The sequence below is a fragment of the Pteropus alecto genome, unplaced genomic scaffold, assembly GCF_000325575.1.
Source record: "Pteropus alecto unplaced genomic scaffold, ASM32557v1 scaffold131, whole genome shotgun sequence".
In the NCBI taxonomy this organism is placed as follows: domain Eukaryota; kingdom Metazoa; phylum Chordata; class Mammalia; order Chiroptera; family Pteropodidae; genus Pteropus; species Pteropus alecto.
The window spans coordinates 991,635-1,009,697 of record NW_006434709.1 but is presented as its reverse complement, the minus strand read 5'-3'; the positions used below and the strand labels follow the sequence as shown (position 1 = coordinate 1,009,697).

The 18,063-nt window shown below is 39.8% G+C and overlaps 1 protein-coding gene across 1 annotated transcript in view; it reads left to right on the top strand.

Annotated features, from left to right (window-relative positions):
- DYSF (dysferlin) overlaps window positions 1-18,063 on the top strand; it is a 203,049-nt gene that overhangs the window by 163,678 nt on the left and 21,308 nt on the right. Inside the window, exons 41-43 of the mRNA XM_025045188.1 lie at window positions 10,162-10,260; window positions 16,298-16,426; window positions 16,731-16,886. Of these exons, the coding sequence (XP_024900956.1) occupies window positions 10,162-10,260; window positions 16,298-16,426; window positions 16,731-16,886 (384 nt within the window). The remainder of the gene's footprint in view (window positions 1-10,161; window positions 10,261-16,297; window positions 16,427-16,730; window positions 16,887-18,063) is intronic.

The window sequence follows — 18,063 nt, the reverse complement described above, 5'->3', positions numbered from 1 at the left end:
CTCGGGGGTGCACCCCTCCTCCCTCGATGCACACTGCAGGGGGGACAGCCCGGGGTGAAACTTGTCTGGCAAACTCCAGGGCCTCATCAGGGAGGAGGAGGCCCCAGCCCCCTCCCGCCAGCCCTCTTTGCCTCTGCCTCATCCCTGCCATACTCCCCTCTTCCCGAGAGGTCTCTTCCCTGGTCCACGAGGAACCTGATTTCTCATCCAGAGGAAAAAGGTTCTTCTCTTCCCAGAGGGAAACTCTCAGCCTTCCTTGGAAATCTACAGGACAAGAAATTCTCTCTGAGGTCCAATTTAATACCTTTTTACCCCTATTGGTCCTGTCACTGTCCCTGTCCCCTCCCACCCCCTAGCCTGGGTCAAAACAGTGCTTGGAACTTGGTGCAGCACTCGCTGCTGAGTACAAGTCTGCCCTGAGGATGCTCAGTGAAATTGATTAATCTATCCAGTATCTTGAACACCTCTCTTACTTTCACTGAGGTCTGGGGAAAACAGACTGAATTAACAGCAAATTCAAAATATAAAATATTTTAAAAGTAATGTGATTTTGTGTATGAAAATGCACACAGTAACTAGAAAGTAAGTTGACTTTGGCACATAGTAGGTACCTCCCAAATACCTTTTAAATTGAATTTAAGATAGCTAAGATTAGTGTCTATAGTTTGATGAATGCTTCTGCAGTTCTGGAAGACCTTCAAAAATAGTTTTTCTCAGAAGCAGATTGTTGGAACCATTGTGAAGCCAAACTATCTGCATAAGCAGAATGAAAGTAAGGTAAGCTTTGGCCCAGGCCCTATTGGAACCACTGCAGATTCTGAATTAGTGATGTCTCATTGCTTTCTTCATAGGTTTGAAGACTGATGGGATCTTCTTTCATTCAACCTACTGGATAGATTCCATTCCTCTGGGCTTTGCGGATGGGTGTATGCAGACACCCTATCTATCCTCAGAGGACCAAGTCATGGGCCTACATATCCCTGTTAGGCTCCTGAGTTGGGAAAGGGCCAGTAAGCTGGGACTCTCCCCAGGTTCCCACCCCATCTGGGTCCCCCATCTGGAACAGGTCAATAGTCAGATTTCAGGTCCTGACCTTTCTCTGCTCACCATCTGCTTGACCTTGCTAGATTTCAGGCACATTTATTTACTGGGCCTTTTGGAAGCAATTGAGCGTTTTGGTTAAAGGTCTTCCCTTCCCTCCCACTTCTGCTGGTCCAGCTTGAAGTGTGAGTAGGCAGAGTAATGATTCCTTTTTAACAGAAATGGGGGCAGGACTGCAGAAAGTGTCAACAAGAGGTTGAAAACCCAGTGTTCCACTTGTGGAAATAATTAAGTGATTTTTGTTATGAATGTGTAGAGTTCTGCTGAATCAACATGGTAGCTGGCTGTGGTCATATGTTTGTGTGGTTTTGGGGGGCATGAGAAGTTTAGCATGTGTGGGGTAGGGTAGGTTTGAAATCGGGGTGTCTGCATGTCTGGGGGCATGGTTACTTGTATGTTACATCTGTGTTTGTATGAGTGTGCGCATGAGCAAATAGGCCTAGTTTCTTAAACTTTAGGACATTAATGAGAGAATTAGAGGAATCATCATACCATTATTCCCGTTATGCAAATGTCAAGCCATGGGTCAGCGGTATTGGGATCAAACTGATGATATTGGCAATATCAACAAGAACATTTATCATGGTAAACTTTACCGGTCAAAAAATATCTTTGCGGACATCAACTCAGAGCCTTGCAATAACCCCAGTGCTGGGTTATGATGTCATTACTATTTTGATGTTAATGATTTGTGTAAAGAGAGAAATTACTTTTAATTTTAATTAAGGTCTAAATGTCTACTTCTAGGTTGACATAGACAAGGAAGGTCTGCTTAAAATTATAAAAGAAAAAAATAACGGACTTCTATTTTAGAGGTAGGTGTGTAGTTCCATATAGTGACCCAAAGTTTAACATAACTTTGGTGATAAATGAATTTGAACAGGAACTTTTCTTTTTGATTCAAGTGGTCATCGTGGGGAGAGAATACAAGTGATATCACCCTCCCTCCCCCACTTTCCTCACTTCACAGAAAGGCAGGCTTAGATTATTGTTGTCAGTTTTGCTGCCCATATTCATAAAGTGCGTTAGGCCCACTGAATGAAAATGGGAGATTAAATGTTCGGAATGTGCTGTGCTGATTTGGTTCTTCGGAGGGATTAGGCTGCCCATTAGACTGGATCAAGCCTGGAAAAGCATGTCTTTGTTACGTGGCTCCAGTTGCTCAGGAGCTGAATGTTGGCTATTAGCTGAAATTGGAGAGGCTGCCAGTCCGTGCCTTGATCAGACTTTCTTGCTTGGCTGGCTGAACGATGAGGGGCCTTGAACCTTGGACATGGGGAAATAAAGTTTTAATGGTCAGACTTCTTGCCAAAGCCTGAGATGACACTTCAACAATCAAACCTTTTGCATTTGTTTTTTCTCCTTGCCATGGTCCAAGACTGGATGCTTAGCTATTGCAAAATGAGGTCAAGAACACGCTTGGAGTTAGAGAACATCTGACCATTTCCCTTTTGGAGCTTTGGGTTATGAAATTCCACTAACGTCAGAGGGTTGGTTGGCTTTGGCATATCTGGGTTAAGACATGGAAGGGCTGTCCTTTTACTGTGGCGCTTGTTCTTATGGGTATGCTAACTTATTTTTGGACTTCCTGAGGAAGAATAAGAAGAAGTAAACTTGAAATAACTTCATCAGAAGCCAGATTAGTGACATAACTAGAATGATGTTTTCAAGTCACATCTGTGAGTGAGTTAAAAATATAACTATTTTGTGTAATCCGGTTTAATCTCTCTTTTGAGCTCACATTTTTCCTGATAGCAGAAAAGTCCTGGTATTCTTCAACAGTGTAAATTTAAGCTTACTCAGTTTGGGGTTTTCCCTCCTTGTCCTCACCCCTGGGAGGCAGCTAAATTCTGGGTTAGGCTTCCATGGGGAGGGGCCCCTGGTTACCATCACGTGTCCTTCCTGGATCTATAAGTCCACTGAGTTCTGAGCACACAGACCACAAAGCCAACATCTTGTTATCTTGGCCACAAGACCCTTTGAGGTCCCCTGGCTCTCTCTCTCTCTCTGGGCTTATTTCAAGTCCTTCTGGGGAGCATGGTACAATTTGGCAGCTGTTTCATAACACTCTGGGGTCTATAGTGAATGGCAAGGGCTCCCTTAGGCTCTCTCCCAATGACACCATGCAGCCATCTTCTTCCAAGTGCCTCATGCCCCAATTCCTTTGGCAACTTCTAGGTGGCTGCTGCTTACCAGATCCCCAGAGTTATGGAGGGGTCTTTTCCATATATAACACTGGAGCTACCCAGGAGAGGCAGAGTGTGGGAGTACCTTATCAGAAACCATCACAAATCTCTAGTTCTTACTTCTACACCTCCAGACTTTCATCTCCTCTATAGAGGATGAGAAAACTGGCCGGACAGAACATCCTTTTAAACCTCTTTTTTTAATGGCGTGTGGTCTGCCTTTGGAAATTTAAAAGCCAAGGATCACCCATCCCCCTGCTGTTTAAGCATTTATATATCCATCAAATATTTACTGAGTTGCAAATATGTGCCAGGCAATGTTCTAAGTACTGGGTACATAGTGTTAAAAAAGATAAAGGTCTCTGACCTCATGGAGAAGGAGACACAACAAACAAATACTTAAGTAAAATATATGAAAAGTCAGATGGTGATAATTGCTAAGGAGAAAAAGCAAGGAAGCGGGAATAAGAATTGGTAGGAGGGAATCGTGCTTTAAAATATGGTATGTAAGGAGGGTAAAACAGATTAGATTTGAGTCAAGGCTTGAAAGAGGTAAAGATGTCACTATAGTTCTGTCATGGGAATAGGGTTCCTGCCATGGGAACAGCATGCGGATGCTGGCAATATTCAAGGACCCGGAAGGCCACTGTAGCTGAAGTGAGGAAGAAAGTGGAAGGATGTGAGATTAGTGTGGTGTGACGGCCTCATTATGAGAGACTTTTGCTTGTTGCCGTTATAAAGGCTTTAGCTTTATTCTGAGTGAGTCGGCAAATCATTGGAAGGATTCGTACAGAGGTGACATGTTCTGATGTGTGTGGCTATTGTGTTGATAATAGATTTGGGGGGCACAGGTGAAAACAGTGAGGCCATTTAGAAGACTGTTGTAATAATCCGGTGACGGAGAACCAGGGTCAGCGATAGGGGACAAATGGTCTGATTCTGAATGTGTACTGAAGATGGCACCAACAGTATTTGCTGATGGACTGAATGTGGGCATGAGGAAGAGGAGTCCAAAGCGACTGCAGTGTTTTGGGCTTGAGCATTGAGAAGGAAGGAGTTGTTATCTACTTATGTGGGGAAGACCGTGGAAGGAGCAGGTGCGGGGGGGGATATCAGGAATTGGATTCGGGACATGGTGTGTATGAGAAGCTTATTAGGTGTCCAGTGGGAGACATGAAATAGGCAGCTGGAGTTCATAGGAGTCATCCAGGCTGTAGAGAGCTCAATGTGGGGTTCATCGATGTATATGTTATTTAGAGATGTGAGAGTTGAGGAGAACTCCAAGGGAGTGAGAGTGGAGGGGAAAGAGAAGAGGTCAGAGCTTGGAGCCCTTGGGCACTCAGACATTCAGAGGATGGGTGATGAGGAATCAGCAAAGACTGAGAAGGTGTGGCCAGTGAGGTGGGAGGATCACCACCGTGGTGCTCTGCAAGGTGAGGGGGGATATTTCAAGGGCAAAGGAGTGACTGCCTTTATCAACTATTGCTACTATATTGATTATGGAGGCCTGAGCGATTGTGACCTTGAAAAACATCTTGGTAGAGCGGAGAGAATGGAAAAACAAGAATTCGAGACAAGCGTAGATAATTCTTTCTGAAGTTTTTCTGTAAAAGGAATAAATAAATGAGGCAGGAGCCAAAAGAGAAAGTATGGTCAGAGGTTTTTGTTTTTGTTTTTAAGTGAAGGGGCACTAGTGTCACATGTTCAAATGTTGATGGGGAATGATCCAGTAGAGAGGGAAGTCTGATGACGCAGAAGATGGTAGGAATTAGGGAGCGGTGTCCTTGAGTAGACCAGACGGCAAGAGACCCAGGACACGAGTGCAGGGGGTGGCCTTGGGTTGGGGTGAAAGTAGAGCACCCGTGGTAACAGAAGGGAAGGTAGAATGTCCACTAATCCACTTTTTGTCTCAATAGCTTCTCCTACTCTGGAAATATAAATGGAATCATATGATATGTGGTCTTTTGTGATCGATGTCTTTCATTTAGCATAATGTTCTCAAGTTTATCCATGTTGTAGGATGCATCAGTTCTTCATAGCTTTTTATTATCAAATTATATGCCAATGTATGGATATATCACATTTTATTTATCCATTCATCAGTTGATAACATTTGAATTGTTTGTACTTTTTGGCTATTTTGAATAGTGCTTCCGTGAATAGTCATGTACACTTTTCCTGTGGACATAAGTTTTCATTTCTTTTGGATATACAGGTAGGAGTGGAACCTCTTGGATATATAAGGAGAGGTAGAATCTCGGCAGTTCCGCTCCTAGTTATTTATCTAAGAGAAAAAGACTTTCTCTTTAACCATTTGAGAACCTGCCAGGCTGTTTTCCAAAGTGACTGCACCATTTTACATTTCCACCACCAGTGTGTGAGGGTTCCAATTTTTCCAGATCTTCAACACTTGTTATTTTATGACTTTTTTATTATAGCCTTCCTAGTGGGTGAGAAGTGTTTCCTTATTGTGGTTTTGATTTGCGTTTCCCTGATAGCTAATGATGGTGAACATCTTTGATGTGCTTATTGGCCATTTACGTATCTTCTTTGGAGGAATGTCTATTTAAATGCATTGCTCATTTTTTATTGAGTTATTTGTCTTTTTATTTTTGAATTGTGTGAGCTTTCTATGTTGTCCCTTATTTGCAGATATGATTTGCAAATATTTTCTCACATTCTGTGAATTATCTTTTCACTTCCTTGGTGATGTCTTTTGAAGCATCTTGCTAATATTCTTTAAAAATTTTTTAAATTATGTAAGAAATACATGTATACAATGAAAAATTAGAAAATTTTGAGTGATACACAATAATAAAAAGAATAAACAAAACATTTATAATCTTATCATTCAGAAGTAATTGCTGTGAACATTTGGAGTTTGGTCCTTTTATTAAAATAAAATCACATTCGCTTCTTAATTGTTTGCAAATCTTATCAGTGGTGAGTAACTTTCCATGTCAATAAATACATTTCTATAGCATCTTTTTTTTATGTTGCATAACATTTAATCATGTGGATGTTCAATTTACCCAAATGGTTCCTTATTGTCGGATGCTTAAGTTGTTTTCAATTTTTCACTATTATAAATGAAGTTAATTCTTTGTGCGTACCTATGATTATTTTCTTTGGATAGATTTCGAAAACAGAAGTGATGGGTCAAAGTGTATCTACACTTTAAGCATGTGGAAACATGCAGCCAGACTGCCTTCTGGAAAGATCGTGGCCAGCTATGCTCTCGCTAATGTGGTCCACACAAAAGAAACAAATACTATTATCAGTAACAGCAGTAAACACATTGCACTAATGTGTTCTTTATACATCTTGACTCATTTATTCCTCACAATAAGTTTATCAGATTGGTACTATTATTTTCCCATTTTACAGATAAGCTAATTGAGTTACGTGGTTGCCAAGGGTCACATAGCTAGGAGTGGCAGGATTTGAACCCTGCTAGTCTGGCTCCAAGTCCCGGCTCCCACCTACTCTGATTTACTTCTTCTTTATATCCATATCACATGAAAATTATTGGCAGCGGCAGCTCTGTGTCCAAAAGCCCAGAAGGGACAACACCTGGTACTATTAAGCACGCTGCTTTAAGATATTATTATTATGCTACGAAAGCTTCCTTTTATTCTTGATTCACTGAGAGCCTCATTTAGGAATAACTGAAAAATTTTATCACCCTTTTCACCCCACCCCTCTTCTTTTTTTTGCATGTTATGGATCAGGGGTTGGTGTGCTTTTTCTTAAATGGCCAGATAGGTATATATTTTAGGTTTGGGGCCGTAAGGTCTCTGTTACAACTACTCAACTCTGCCTTTGTAGCTGAAAAACAGCCACAGGCAATATTTAAATTACAAAAGCAGGTGGCTGGCCAGTGGGTCATAGTTTTCACATTTCTGTTATAGATGATCAACTGGGTTTTCTCTCCTTACTCAATGATATTGAGCCACTTGTGCATTCTGGAATAATCCAGCTTGATCTACTGCAGCAATCTATTTGTTAGTATTTTATTTAGGATCTTTATATCTATATTTGGGAATAGGATTAAGCGTGTGTGTGTGTGTGTGCGTGTGTGTGCGTGTGTGTGCGTGTGTGTGTGTGTGTGTGTGTTCATCTGTCAGTCAGTCCTGGTCAGGCTTCACAAAGAATGATTTATTCTTTGAAAGACTGATAGAACTTTTCCCCCAAAGAAACAATCTTGGCCTGGTGTCTTTTTTTGGAAGTAGTTCTTTGAGATATCTTCTACTTTCAGGGTTACTGATCTCTTCATGTTTTCTATTACTTTTGAATCAGTTTTGGCAACTTATATTTTTCTAGAAAATTACCCATTTCATCTAGATTTTCCAAGGTTTTGTCATTGATTTGGGTGTAGTAAATCTCTTAATGTTTTTATTCTCCCTATATCTTTGTATATGACCTTTCTTATTCTTGATGGTGCACTCACTTTTTAACATTAGATTTAATAAATGTTTATTTTATTGATATTTTGTAAGTTTGCTCTGGAGTTTAATTATCAATTGTAATGTCCTTCTTTCTAATACACTAATTTCTACTTGTCATTTTCAAATTTTAATCTTCCTAATTTCTCTTTCTAATTTTTTGAGTTATCTGATTATTTATTTTCATTCTTTTTGTATAAAAGCAAAAATGTTTAAGGTTGAATTTTTTTTTTTTGAGTACAGACTTGGCTACCATCTATAAATCTTGGAGTATAGTCCTCTCACTATTGATATTTTCTAAGTATCTGTGATTTTAGTTTTGGTTTTCTCTTTGACCTAGGAAGTTTTTAAGAGGATGCCTTTAAATTTCTAAAACGTTGGGATTTTTAATTTTTAAATTTCTCATTAGTTTCTAGTTTTATTGCATTATAGTCAAAAAATGTGACTGATAATGGGTTTATTTTTAAAATTTATTGAAATTTGCACTGTGGCTTTTAATTTTTTTCTGAGTGCTCCAATGGTGCTGGACAAGAAGGTATATTTTCTGTTTTTAGGTTGCATAATGTTTGTCTATTTAATTGACACTGTTAACAGTAGTATAATAACTTTCCCACAACTGTTGTATTCTGTCATTTCTTTGTACAAAATACACTGGTTGTTGCCTGTTTATGCCTGACTCTGAGCCTGGGCTGGGGAAGAAAAGAAAGACTTAGGAGGAATCAAACAACTAAATGAAATTCCATTCTAATCATTTCTATCTCTGTGTATATATTTGCCTGCGTGTTAATGTGTATATTTTGGGGACGGATATGTGCATTTCAGTATACATATCCCTTGGGCATGTCTGTGTAAATATAGTCTTCCATGTGTTAGTGATCATGTGAGTTTGATATGTATATCTGTGTGTATTTATTGATCCATAGTATCTTTTTCTTTAAATTAAAACATGAGGGCTAGGGGTCCACCTTGCCCTGTGCTGCAATTTCCAGGGTGGTTACAGGTCAGAAAGCTCTGCTACCCTGTGTCATAATCCATCTGAACCTCTTTTCCTCTCTCCTGGCTGCAGAAGACCCTCCTGGTAAGTTGGTCAGACAAGGAGGGACTCTGCAGACTCGGCCTTGTGCTGACACCCTTTCTCTGTGCTGTGTGCCTGGAGACCACATTCTGGCCACAGAGAGGGTGTTAGGGCCACATTTTCAGGATGGCCGAGACTCCAAGAACCTCGTTCCACCCTTCCCCACTGCGCCTGTTCAGGTCCCCTTGGCCTGCCTCTACCTTGTACTCATCCTTAATAACCCGGAACTCAAAGGACTGAGCACTGATTTCAAGGGAGCCACCAACACCCCCAGGAATCCGATGGTAGACATTCAATTCATTTTATAGAATCAGAGCAGTTCCTGGGAGATCTCCTAGCCCACCCCCTTGTATAGAGGAGGAAAATGAGTCCCGGATGGGCTCTCCTTCCACCTTGTCCTTGGCCCTTCCCACTGAGCTGGATGAGCTTTAATCGTACTAACAGGCACAGACCCGAGTGCCCAGCCCCAGGCAGGTTTTGGGGGAGGCCTGGGGAAGAGTGACCATCCTACCTCTGAGGAGCTTGCTGACTCTTTTGGTGACAGGACACACACGTCTAGACAGTATGCAACTGGAGGGGCATTCTAGACACAAGAGCTAAGAGGGTCTGTAGACACAGCATATGCAGGAGAAGTTAAAAGGTGGGGAGGCCAGTGTGTGTCATAACAGGCCTGTCCACCTTTTCCTACAAATGTGAGTGAGTGGAGAAAGAACAGGGCAGAGTGTGTTGTCACAACTTCCCTTCTTCTCACCTAATTTCTTCCACGTAGCATAGTGGTTTTTGAATAATGAGCACTTAGTATGTGTTGATTTTCAGGAATTTGGCCTTGATTTGACATTGGAGGAGGCTAAGTTCTGATTTCCAATGCTTTCTTTTTTGCTGGGTCGGAGCAGGATAGCTCTTTGGGGTCCGAGTTTTTCTAGGTATACTGTATTTTATTAATAAATTACACATTATTGACATTTTCCCCAAATTGTTATCCTATGTACCATCAGAGTTTAGCCTCAGCATGTCCCTGGAACACAGAGGGGACCATGATGATTATGCTTATTTTACAGAAAGGAAAAAAGAGAGACCTGAGCACTTAAGAGAATCACACAATGAATGGGGGCAGGTCCTGGGCTAGAGCTTCTGCCTCTTAATACCAAGCAGGTGTTCAAACCCTTTTTCCAGTCTGTGCAGTCTTGGCTCCCGGAGAAGCAGGAAGTGCCAGCTCTCTGCTTCCCTGAACTCACCCAACAGGGGAGCTTTGAGGTCTAGGCCGGCCATTTGGCCTTGCTAGGTGTCCAGTCTGGAAGGATCTTGCTTGGCAAGGTCTGTTTCTGAAGTGATTGGTTTCTTTTTATCCACTCAGGAGGAGGAGTTCATCGATTGGTGGAGCAAATTTTTTGCCTCTATCGGGGAGAGGGAAAAGTGTGGCTCCTACTTGGAGAAGGACTTTGACACTCTAAAGGTGAGGATTCTCCAAATATTCTCTTCAGTCTAGCAGTCCCTGGGCACAGGTGATGGGCAGAGGGAGACACAACAGAAAGAGAATATGTGTATATTCACACACACACACATATTTGTCTTCTCATTTGGTGCCTGAGGGCTGAAGAATCCTGATGAACTAATTGAGGTGAGAAAGGTCACCCACTGATTTAGAGCACAAAGTCAGCGTGGGCTGGGATAACCAAGAGAGTATTTTGAAAGAATGCTAAAAAGTACTGATGTATTTCTGGGTGAAATGATGCCTGGGATTTGTTTTCAAATGCTCAAAAAAAAAAAAAAAAAAAAAAAAAAAAAGAGGAAAGAAAAAGAAAACTTAAGAAAAGAGGAAGATAGATAGTGTGAGTGGCCTTCTGACAGATTTTCAAAATATTAAAAATTATTCAATTTGCAAAATATTGAAAATTATTAAAGCTTAGAGACGAGTACTTAGGGATTTGTAATACTATTCTGTATATTTTGAAGTTATTTGAACTTTTCTGTAATAAAAATTTGTATTAAAGTAAAAAGGAAAGTCAGCTTGAGAATGTAGCTCTAATTCCCCCACCTCTACAATTGGGACATAAACTGCCTAGAAAATATAAACATATGGTAAACTCTGTCTTGTGAAAAAAAGAAATAAAAGAAACTCCCCAAAACAACAACAAAAAACAAAACCAGGGATGAATCAGACAAATTCTGGTATTTTAAGAAAATTCCACAAATAAAATAATGCTTTTTAAAAGTAGGCTACTTTAAAAAAATATAACCAGAGGTGACTCAAAATTACTTTCCAAAGGAGTTGTGTAATGTCCTGGAGAGAGTGACCAGCAGGTAAGATGCAGGATACTCACTTTATACCTCAATTTCACATAAACAGTAAATATTTTAGTGTAAGTATGTTTCAAATATTGCACGAAACATATTTATCTAACAATTATTTGTTCTTTATTTGATATTCAAGTTTAACTGAGTGTCTTGTATTTTCACTTGCTATATCTGGCTGCCTTACTTAGAGAAGCAAGTATGGCGAAGGCTGTCAGATGCATGGGAGAGGTCCAAGGAGCACCCTAAAGGGGACTTGGTGAATAGGATTTAGGGCTAGTCGGAGGAGGAGATAGCTTGGGCTTTCAGATAGTTCTCCTGGCTGAAAGCCTTTGGTGCACACTCTGGAGAGTGATTTCACGAAGTGGCAAGAGTTGTCTCTGATATGTTGGAGGCTCTGGGTGAATTATCCCTGGAGACCTGGATATGCAGAGATGAGGCCTCAGGCAGCAGCAGTGGCTCTGCAGGCACAGGCCTCCCCAGGAAGCAAGTTTTTCACAGACTTGGTAGTTGGATGTGTGAGGTTGGGCAAAGAGACAGACCTGTTTGTGTACCAGGAATAAGATCGGACACATTAGGTCTGGCATGTGGTACTATAGCCTTGCCAAAAAATGAGAAAAAGTAAGTAAGAATGAGGACTCCCGCCAGGGTGACCTGTGGCCCTGGCCCCCTTGCAGCTCTCTCTCTGATGCTGGATACCGAATTGGCACCCAGCCCTCCAGCTTGACCTCTCTGAGATGTCTGACAGTATCCAAATGAAAATGGGCTGTCCAAAACAAAATGCACCCAACCTGTTTCTGGGGGAAAAACCAGACCTGGAAAGAACACTGGATGAGTAAGTTTAAGGATGAGTAAATAGAAGAAAACCACCACCATCAACATGTTTCTTTGAAAAATAACCTGTAGCATTATGGAGAGAATAGAATACACAGTGGGTAGAGACAAAAAAACATAATTTTGGTAATCATTAGCGTGGGGAAGAAAAACAACTCATACTCTCAATAACAAAAGTTAGAAAACAAAAGATACAACAAGAAAGCTTAAGAACACCCCAGAAAGTATATAAAAACACTAGAAAAAGAATATAACATATTAGTTTTCCTAATAAGTAAAAATGGACTAAATTCCTCTATTAGGTGATTATAACTCTTGACTATATCAAAAGTCAAAATTCATTATATTGTCTTTCGAAGATATGTCTAAAACAATACAACTTAGAATGGCTGAAAATCAGTATTTGGCAAACAAGATAAGTGCAAACAAAAGAGAAAGGGATGGAATTTAAAGTAAAAAGCAAAGGAAACAAAATGGAGTGTCTTATATAAATAAAACACATACACCTCAATGAAAAAATATTCCCAGATATTTTTGCATAGAACAATAAAGCTTAAAAATATTTAAAACAAAAATGGTAGGAATATGTAAACTAATACCTCACACAAATAAAAGCATGAGATGACAAATTAAAGTTACAGTGGGATTTTAATGTACCTCTTTCCTAGACAGATGAAGCAGGAAATAAATAAATAAGGAAATAAAAGATATGAATAACGAGTAAGTGTTTTTAAAGCTAAATTAAAAGTAGCTTTAAAATAGAGAATAAAAAATAATAAAAATAGAGAATACATTTTTTCCTAATGCTCAGAGAACACTTACAAAATTTGGTCATATATTAGTTTAGTAATAAGTTACCAAAAGTGGAAATCATACAAGACATTAAATTTAATAAAATGAGAAATTAACAACAAAGGTTTAAACAAAAAGGCCAACCACTTGGAAATTTAAAAAGTATTTTATTGGGACTTCCAGCATGAACATGGCTGCAAAAGTCAGCATTTTCCCCCTTTTCTTCTGGAAATCATTCAAACCCACAAACTCCATTTTCAGCAAGAGTTGGAAACAAATAAAACCCGCAGACTCCAAAATACATGTAAGGATTGTCCAAAGGCAACCAAGAGTGGGCAAGAGCCCCTCGGCAGTAAATGAAGAGAAGATGCATGGAAATGATGAAAGGTCATAGTGCTAGCAGATCTCAGAAAACCCCATACCTCCTAATAAAAGAATGTTGATAATTATTTAAGATAAATTCTAGGAACATGGGGGCTTATTATCTATTCTCTTTACTTTAGTGCGTGCTTGAAAATATTCTTGATAGTTTAAAAATATAGTTCCCAAAATTGAGGTTTCACTATAAAATATAAAAGTTATATCCCTTGTTCACAACAATGGATATAGACACTTTGAAAACAAGTTCAGGCTGGTGACAAAAGACTTTTAGACCTGGTTTTGTTCAGAGAAACAGAGGAGGTCAAGCTACACAAAAATCACACAGATGGACCATGTTTGCAGGAAGCTGTCTGCCTCTGTGGTGGAAACAAAGGAAATAATTGGCCTAGGAAAATTCAACACATTCAAGGACAAGTAATAATAAAAGAAATATCACAGCATTAATTCAAAAATACTTTGAGAAAAAGAAGAGAAAATATTCATCGTAACTTAACCAAAAGAAAAGGATATATACCCACCAGTAAAATTTTGCCAAGGAGCAGATGAGATGAAATATTTTGCTGTAAACTTTTTAGAAATGGGCAGTCAGAATGCAAAACAGAAATGAACTCAAGGGATCAGGAGAGTAGAATAGATGAAATACAAACTGGTAGGATTCAGGAAAAAAGAGAAAGAAACATGAAATTAGAAGGAGCCTTGGGCATAATGGCCACATTGGAAAATACAATAAGAAGCATAAAGGACAGAAATGATGAAAGTAAATAAAATGAAATGAAAATAAAGAAAGAGAAAATTACAAATATAGAAGTCAGAGAAAGGAGATTCAACATTTGCACAATTGGAGTTTCTGAGGAAGACAACCAAAAAAAGAAAAAAAAAACCATGAAATAAAACAAATAAATACTTAGAATTTAATAAAATTTCACTGAAATGAAAGAATACTTGAATATACACATTATAACAAGGTCCACTGTGTGTCAGGAAAAAGTGACTCAGATTGGTCAATACATGTCACATCAATCACTTATTAATAAAATTTAAATCTGATCTCAAAGCAAAATCTAACTCTAAAATAAAGATATTCATAAAGGCTGAAAATAAAAGATGGAGAAAACATGTGCCTGGTAAATGCAAATGAAAAGAAAGTAGAGGTTGCACTCTTCATATTAGATGAGAGTGTATTAGGTCCCCCAAATTAAGTGAGACAAAGAATGGCACTTAATAATACTAAATGGTGCAGTTCCAAGAGGTGACAATTTTAAGAGCATCTATGTGCTAAATAATACAATATCAATATTTATAAAACAGAAATTACAGGAGCTACAAAAAAGAAATTGAAACACCCTGGTAAGTAAGGGGAGATTTTAATTCTCTTCTCTCAGTTCATGTAGGGCCAAGTGGACAAAAAAGTGAGAGGATGTAGAAAACCAGCATGATTACTAACTTGATGGAACCCTGTAACCTGAAAATAGAGACTACACCTACAGCACAGTTACAAAAATTGACCATGTAACAGGCCATGAAAAAAACCTTAATGAATTTCCAAAAGTGGCAATACCACTGACAATGTTTTTTGATCCTAATGTCATAAAATTATAACTTAATAACAAGATCAAAACCTCAAAATTCTCTTCTATCTGTAAAATTTTTAACCCCACCCACCCACTTTTTTTTTTTTTTTTAAGCAATTCTCGGTGAAAGAGAGAATACAACCCAAAATTTCAGACCTGGGAAACAATGTTAAAATGCTACATATTCGAATTTACTGGTCATAGCTAAAGCAGTGTTCAGAGGAAGATTATAGCCTTAAAAACTTATGTTAATTAAAAATAAAAATGAAAACTAATGAAGCATCTAGCTCTTGGAGCAAATAATAAAAATAAAACTGTAATTATGGAATGCCAAGAAAATGAAAATGAAAACATTATACAGAAAAAACAAATACCAAGAAAGTAGTAAGCAGAGGCAAGTTCATAGCAATAAGTACTTTTCTTATCAGAATAGAAGGAGCAAAGTAAATAAAGATTCAGCTGAGGAAGTTAGAATAAAAAAAAACTTAAAATAGTAAAAAGAATAAAATAATAAAAAATAAAAGCAGAAACAAGGAAGTAGAACAGAGAATAGAATTGACAACAAAGAACTGGTCCTTTGATTGAGATTAATCAACTACATAAATAGAGCAAGAAAAAATTCAAAATGATACATACCAAATGTTAACCAAATAACTAGTTGTTATTTTTCGAGAGTCAGAATATAAGGCAATAATAATATTTTCTTCATATTCATTTGTATTTTTAACAATAAAACTGTATCACTTGCATAATTAATTCTTTCTTGGAAGAGATAGAACTTGAGCTAGACCTAAATGAGAAATAGTATTTCGCAATATGAGAAAGGAACTTACCTGAAGTATCTTTTCTGTCATTTTCAGATATAACCAACTTAGCGTGTGTACTAAGTTGTTGAATATCACAATTTATTAGGTATATTTTATCATCTATTATAGAAAACTACTGCGTTTAAACGTAAGCAGTTCTAAAACACTGCTTTAACAAAGAGAAGTCATTGGCTCTTTGTAAATAAATTGACTTTGCAAACTTTAATTGGTGCTCAAAAGACATACTTGGCTCAGTGTTTGATATCACTGTTATTTGGACGTCCTGGATAGTGAGCAATGTTGCTTGACGTGCCAATCTGTGAATTTTCCAGAGTTCTGTCTTACTCTTCAAATAAAAAGTCAGTTAACTTTTCATTTATTTGTTTGACTGTGATCTTATTCCCTTAAAAAAATGCGGCACCTATGTATATTACTCCCGATACCTAGAATACTGGATTAACCAGAAAACCTTCTTCCCTAATAGCGCTGAACAAATGTTTTCTTTCTTACTCCCTTCTGTTTTTTTCCCCTTGTTCTCTCTTTTTAATCTCCACCGTTTGCATACTTTTTATCTCTGCCTTTGTTCTTTCCCGTTCCTACCTCTTTTCCTTCTGGGCCCCTCTCATACCTCTACCTCTCCCACCTGCCCTCCTCCGCCATTTTCCTCTAATTTACTTGTGCCCTTTCCCCTCTTTTTCTTTCTGTCTCTTCGCTCCCTTCTTTCACTCTGACACCATCATGTCTCCTCTTCCTTTTCTGTCCCTCTTCTTCCTCTTTTTCCCTTGTTCCCCTCTCTCCTCCCTACATGTGGCAGGTCTATGACACACAACTGGAGAACGTGGAGGCCTTTGAGGGCCTGTCTGACTTTTGTAACACCTTCAAGCTCTACCGGGGCAAGACTCAGGAGGAGATGGAGGACCCATCTGTCATTGGGGAATTTAAGGTAAATCCTTGAGGACATGTCCTTAACCCAGGGAGGCCTAAGACTGGAGTGGCAGCAGGAAGTAAATAGTACTGGAATAATATCTGGAATGACCATAGTGATGACGCTGATGAGCGTGTGGGTAATGGAAGTGGTGTCAGTGATGGTGATGCTGCTGATGCAGAATCTGATGGTGGTGATGGGACGGCATTAGCCTTGGAAATCTCACTGGTGACGACTCTGGCAGAGATGAGAATAATGGTCATAGTGGTGATTGTGTTGGTGATGATGGTGATAAAAATGAAAGCTGACTCCTTCTTCTCAGGGTCTCTTCAAAATTTACCCACTCCCAGAAGACCCTGCCATCCCCGTACCCCCAAGACAGTTTCATCAGCTGGCTGCCCAGGGGCCCCAAGAGTGCCTGGTCCGCATCTACATTATCCGAGCATTTGGCTTGCAGCCCAAGGACCCCAATGGGAAGGTAACGTTCCTAGAACTCTCACCTCCCCCAGAATATCAGGCTGAGGTACAAATGGGCTGCGGAATCTGGACACAACTCCGCCCTAGGAAGTTCACAGTAAGCCGGGGAAACCAGACAAACATGCAAAACTGAGATGTGACTGGATAGAGTTCTATCAAGGGCCTAGAGCTCTAGGAGTTCAGAAAAGGCTAAAGTCAGTACAAGGCATTGAAGTGATGAAGAAGCCTTCCTGGAAAAAATAGGGACCGATGGAGTTTTGATAGGCTGGGAGGGAGAAGAAAATAGTCTTTTAGGAGGGGTCAAAAACCCTGGCGAAGGTATGCGACAAGGCTGCTTAGCATACATTTAGCACAAGGATAAGGCATAAGGATAGGTGACATTGAAGGTGTAGGCTGGGATTGGATTTTGTAGGACTTTCAATGTGGGGTGTGGGGGAAGGAGAGAAAGAGCAATGGAATAGGATCAGTAATCCTGCCTTCCCATGGTAGAGCTGGAGGCAAAACGAAAAATCAGTAATACTTCTCCTGGCTTTATTTAAATGTTTGATATTTTGTTCCCCATAGACTGTTGGCATTGATTTTAATTTTTTAAAATATTGCATTAAAATATTGTTAATCTTGATTACTGAGTTTTTTGGCCCTCCCAAGTACCTCATCGCCTCCCTCTAGTCCCGGCCCTGAGTGAAGGAGGGGAACTTGAAGGAGGGCAGGCATCTGGAGTTAGGGGGAGGCAGTGGAGAGAGGGGCAAACTGAAGTTGAGACAGGAGAGGAAAGAGAAAAGAGAAGAGGCAGGGGTGGGGACAATTGGAGTTGAGAAATACAAGGCCAGGGTCCTCTCGTCCCCTTAGATGGGTATAGGCCTAACTAGTGTCCTCAAAGTGAGGGGAGAGGTCTGGTCTCCTACCGCTGGAGCCCTGCTTTTCAAGGTGAGAAATCATAGCTGCCAGTGCCCTCCTGGGAGGTCGCAGAGCAGAATGGAGCCATCCCCAGCCCAGGCATCACCAGTAACCTCCAAGACATGGTCTCTAGCCCTTGTAGGAGAAGGCGGGTGACCAGTGCTCAGTTCATGCACTTTAAGGCTTCTCAATGCCAAGACTGACCCTGAGCACTCTCCAGCTCTAGCCGCTACTGGAGGATAGTTGAGGAGATGCTGTTGCTCGTAGGAGGCATCCAGGGA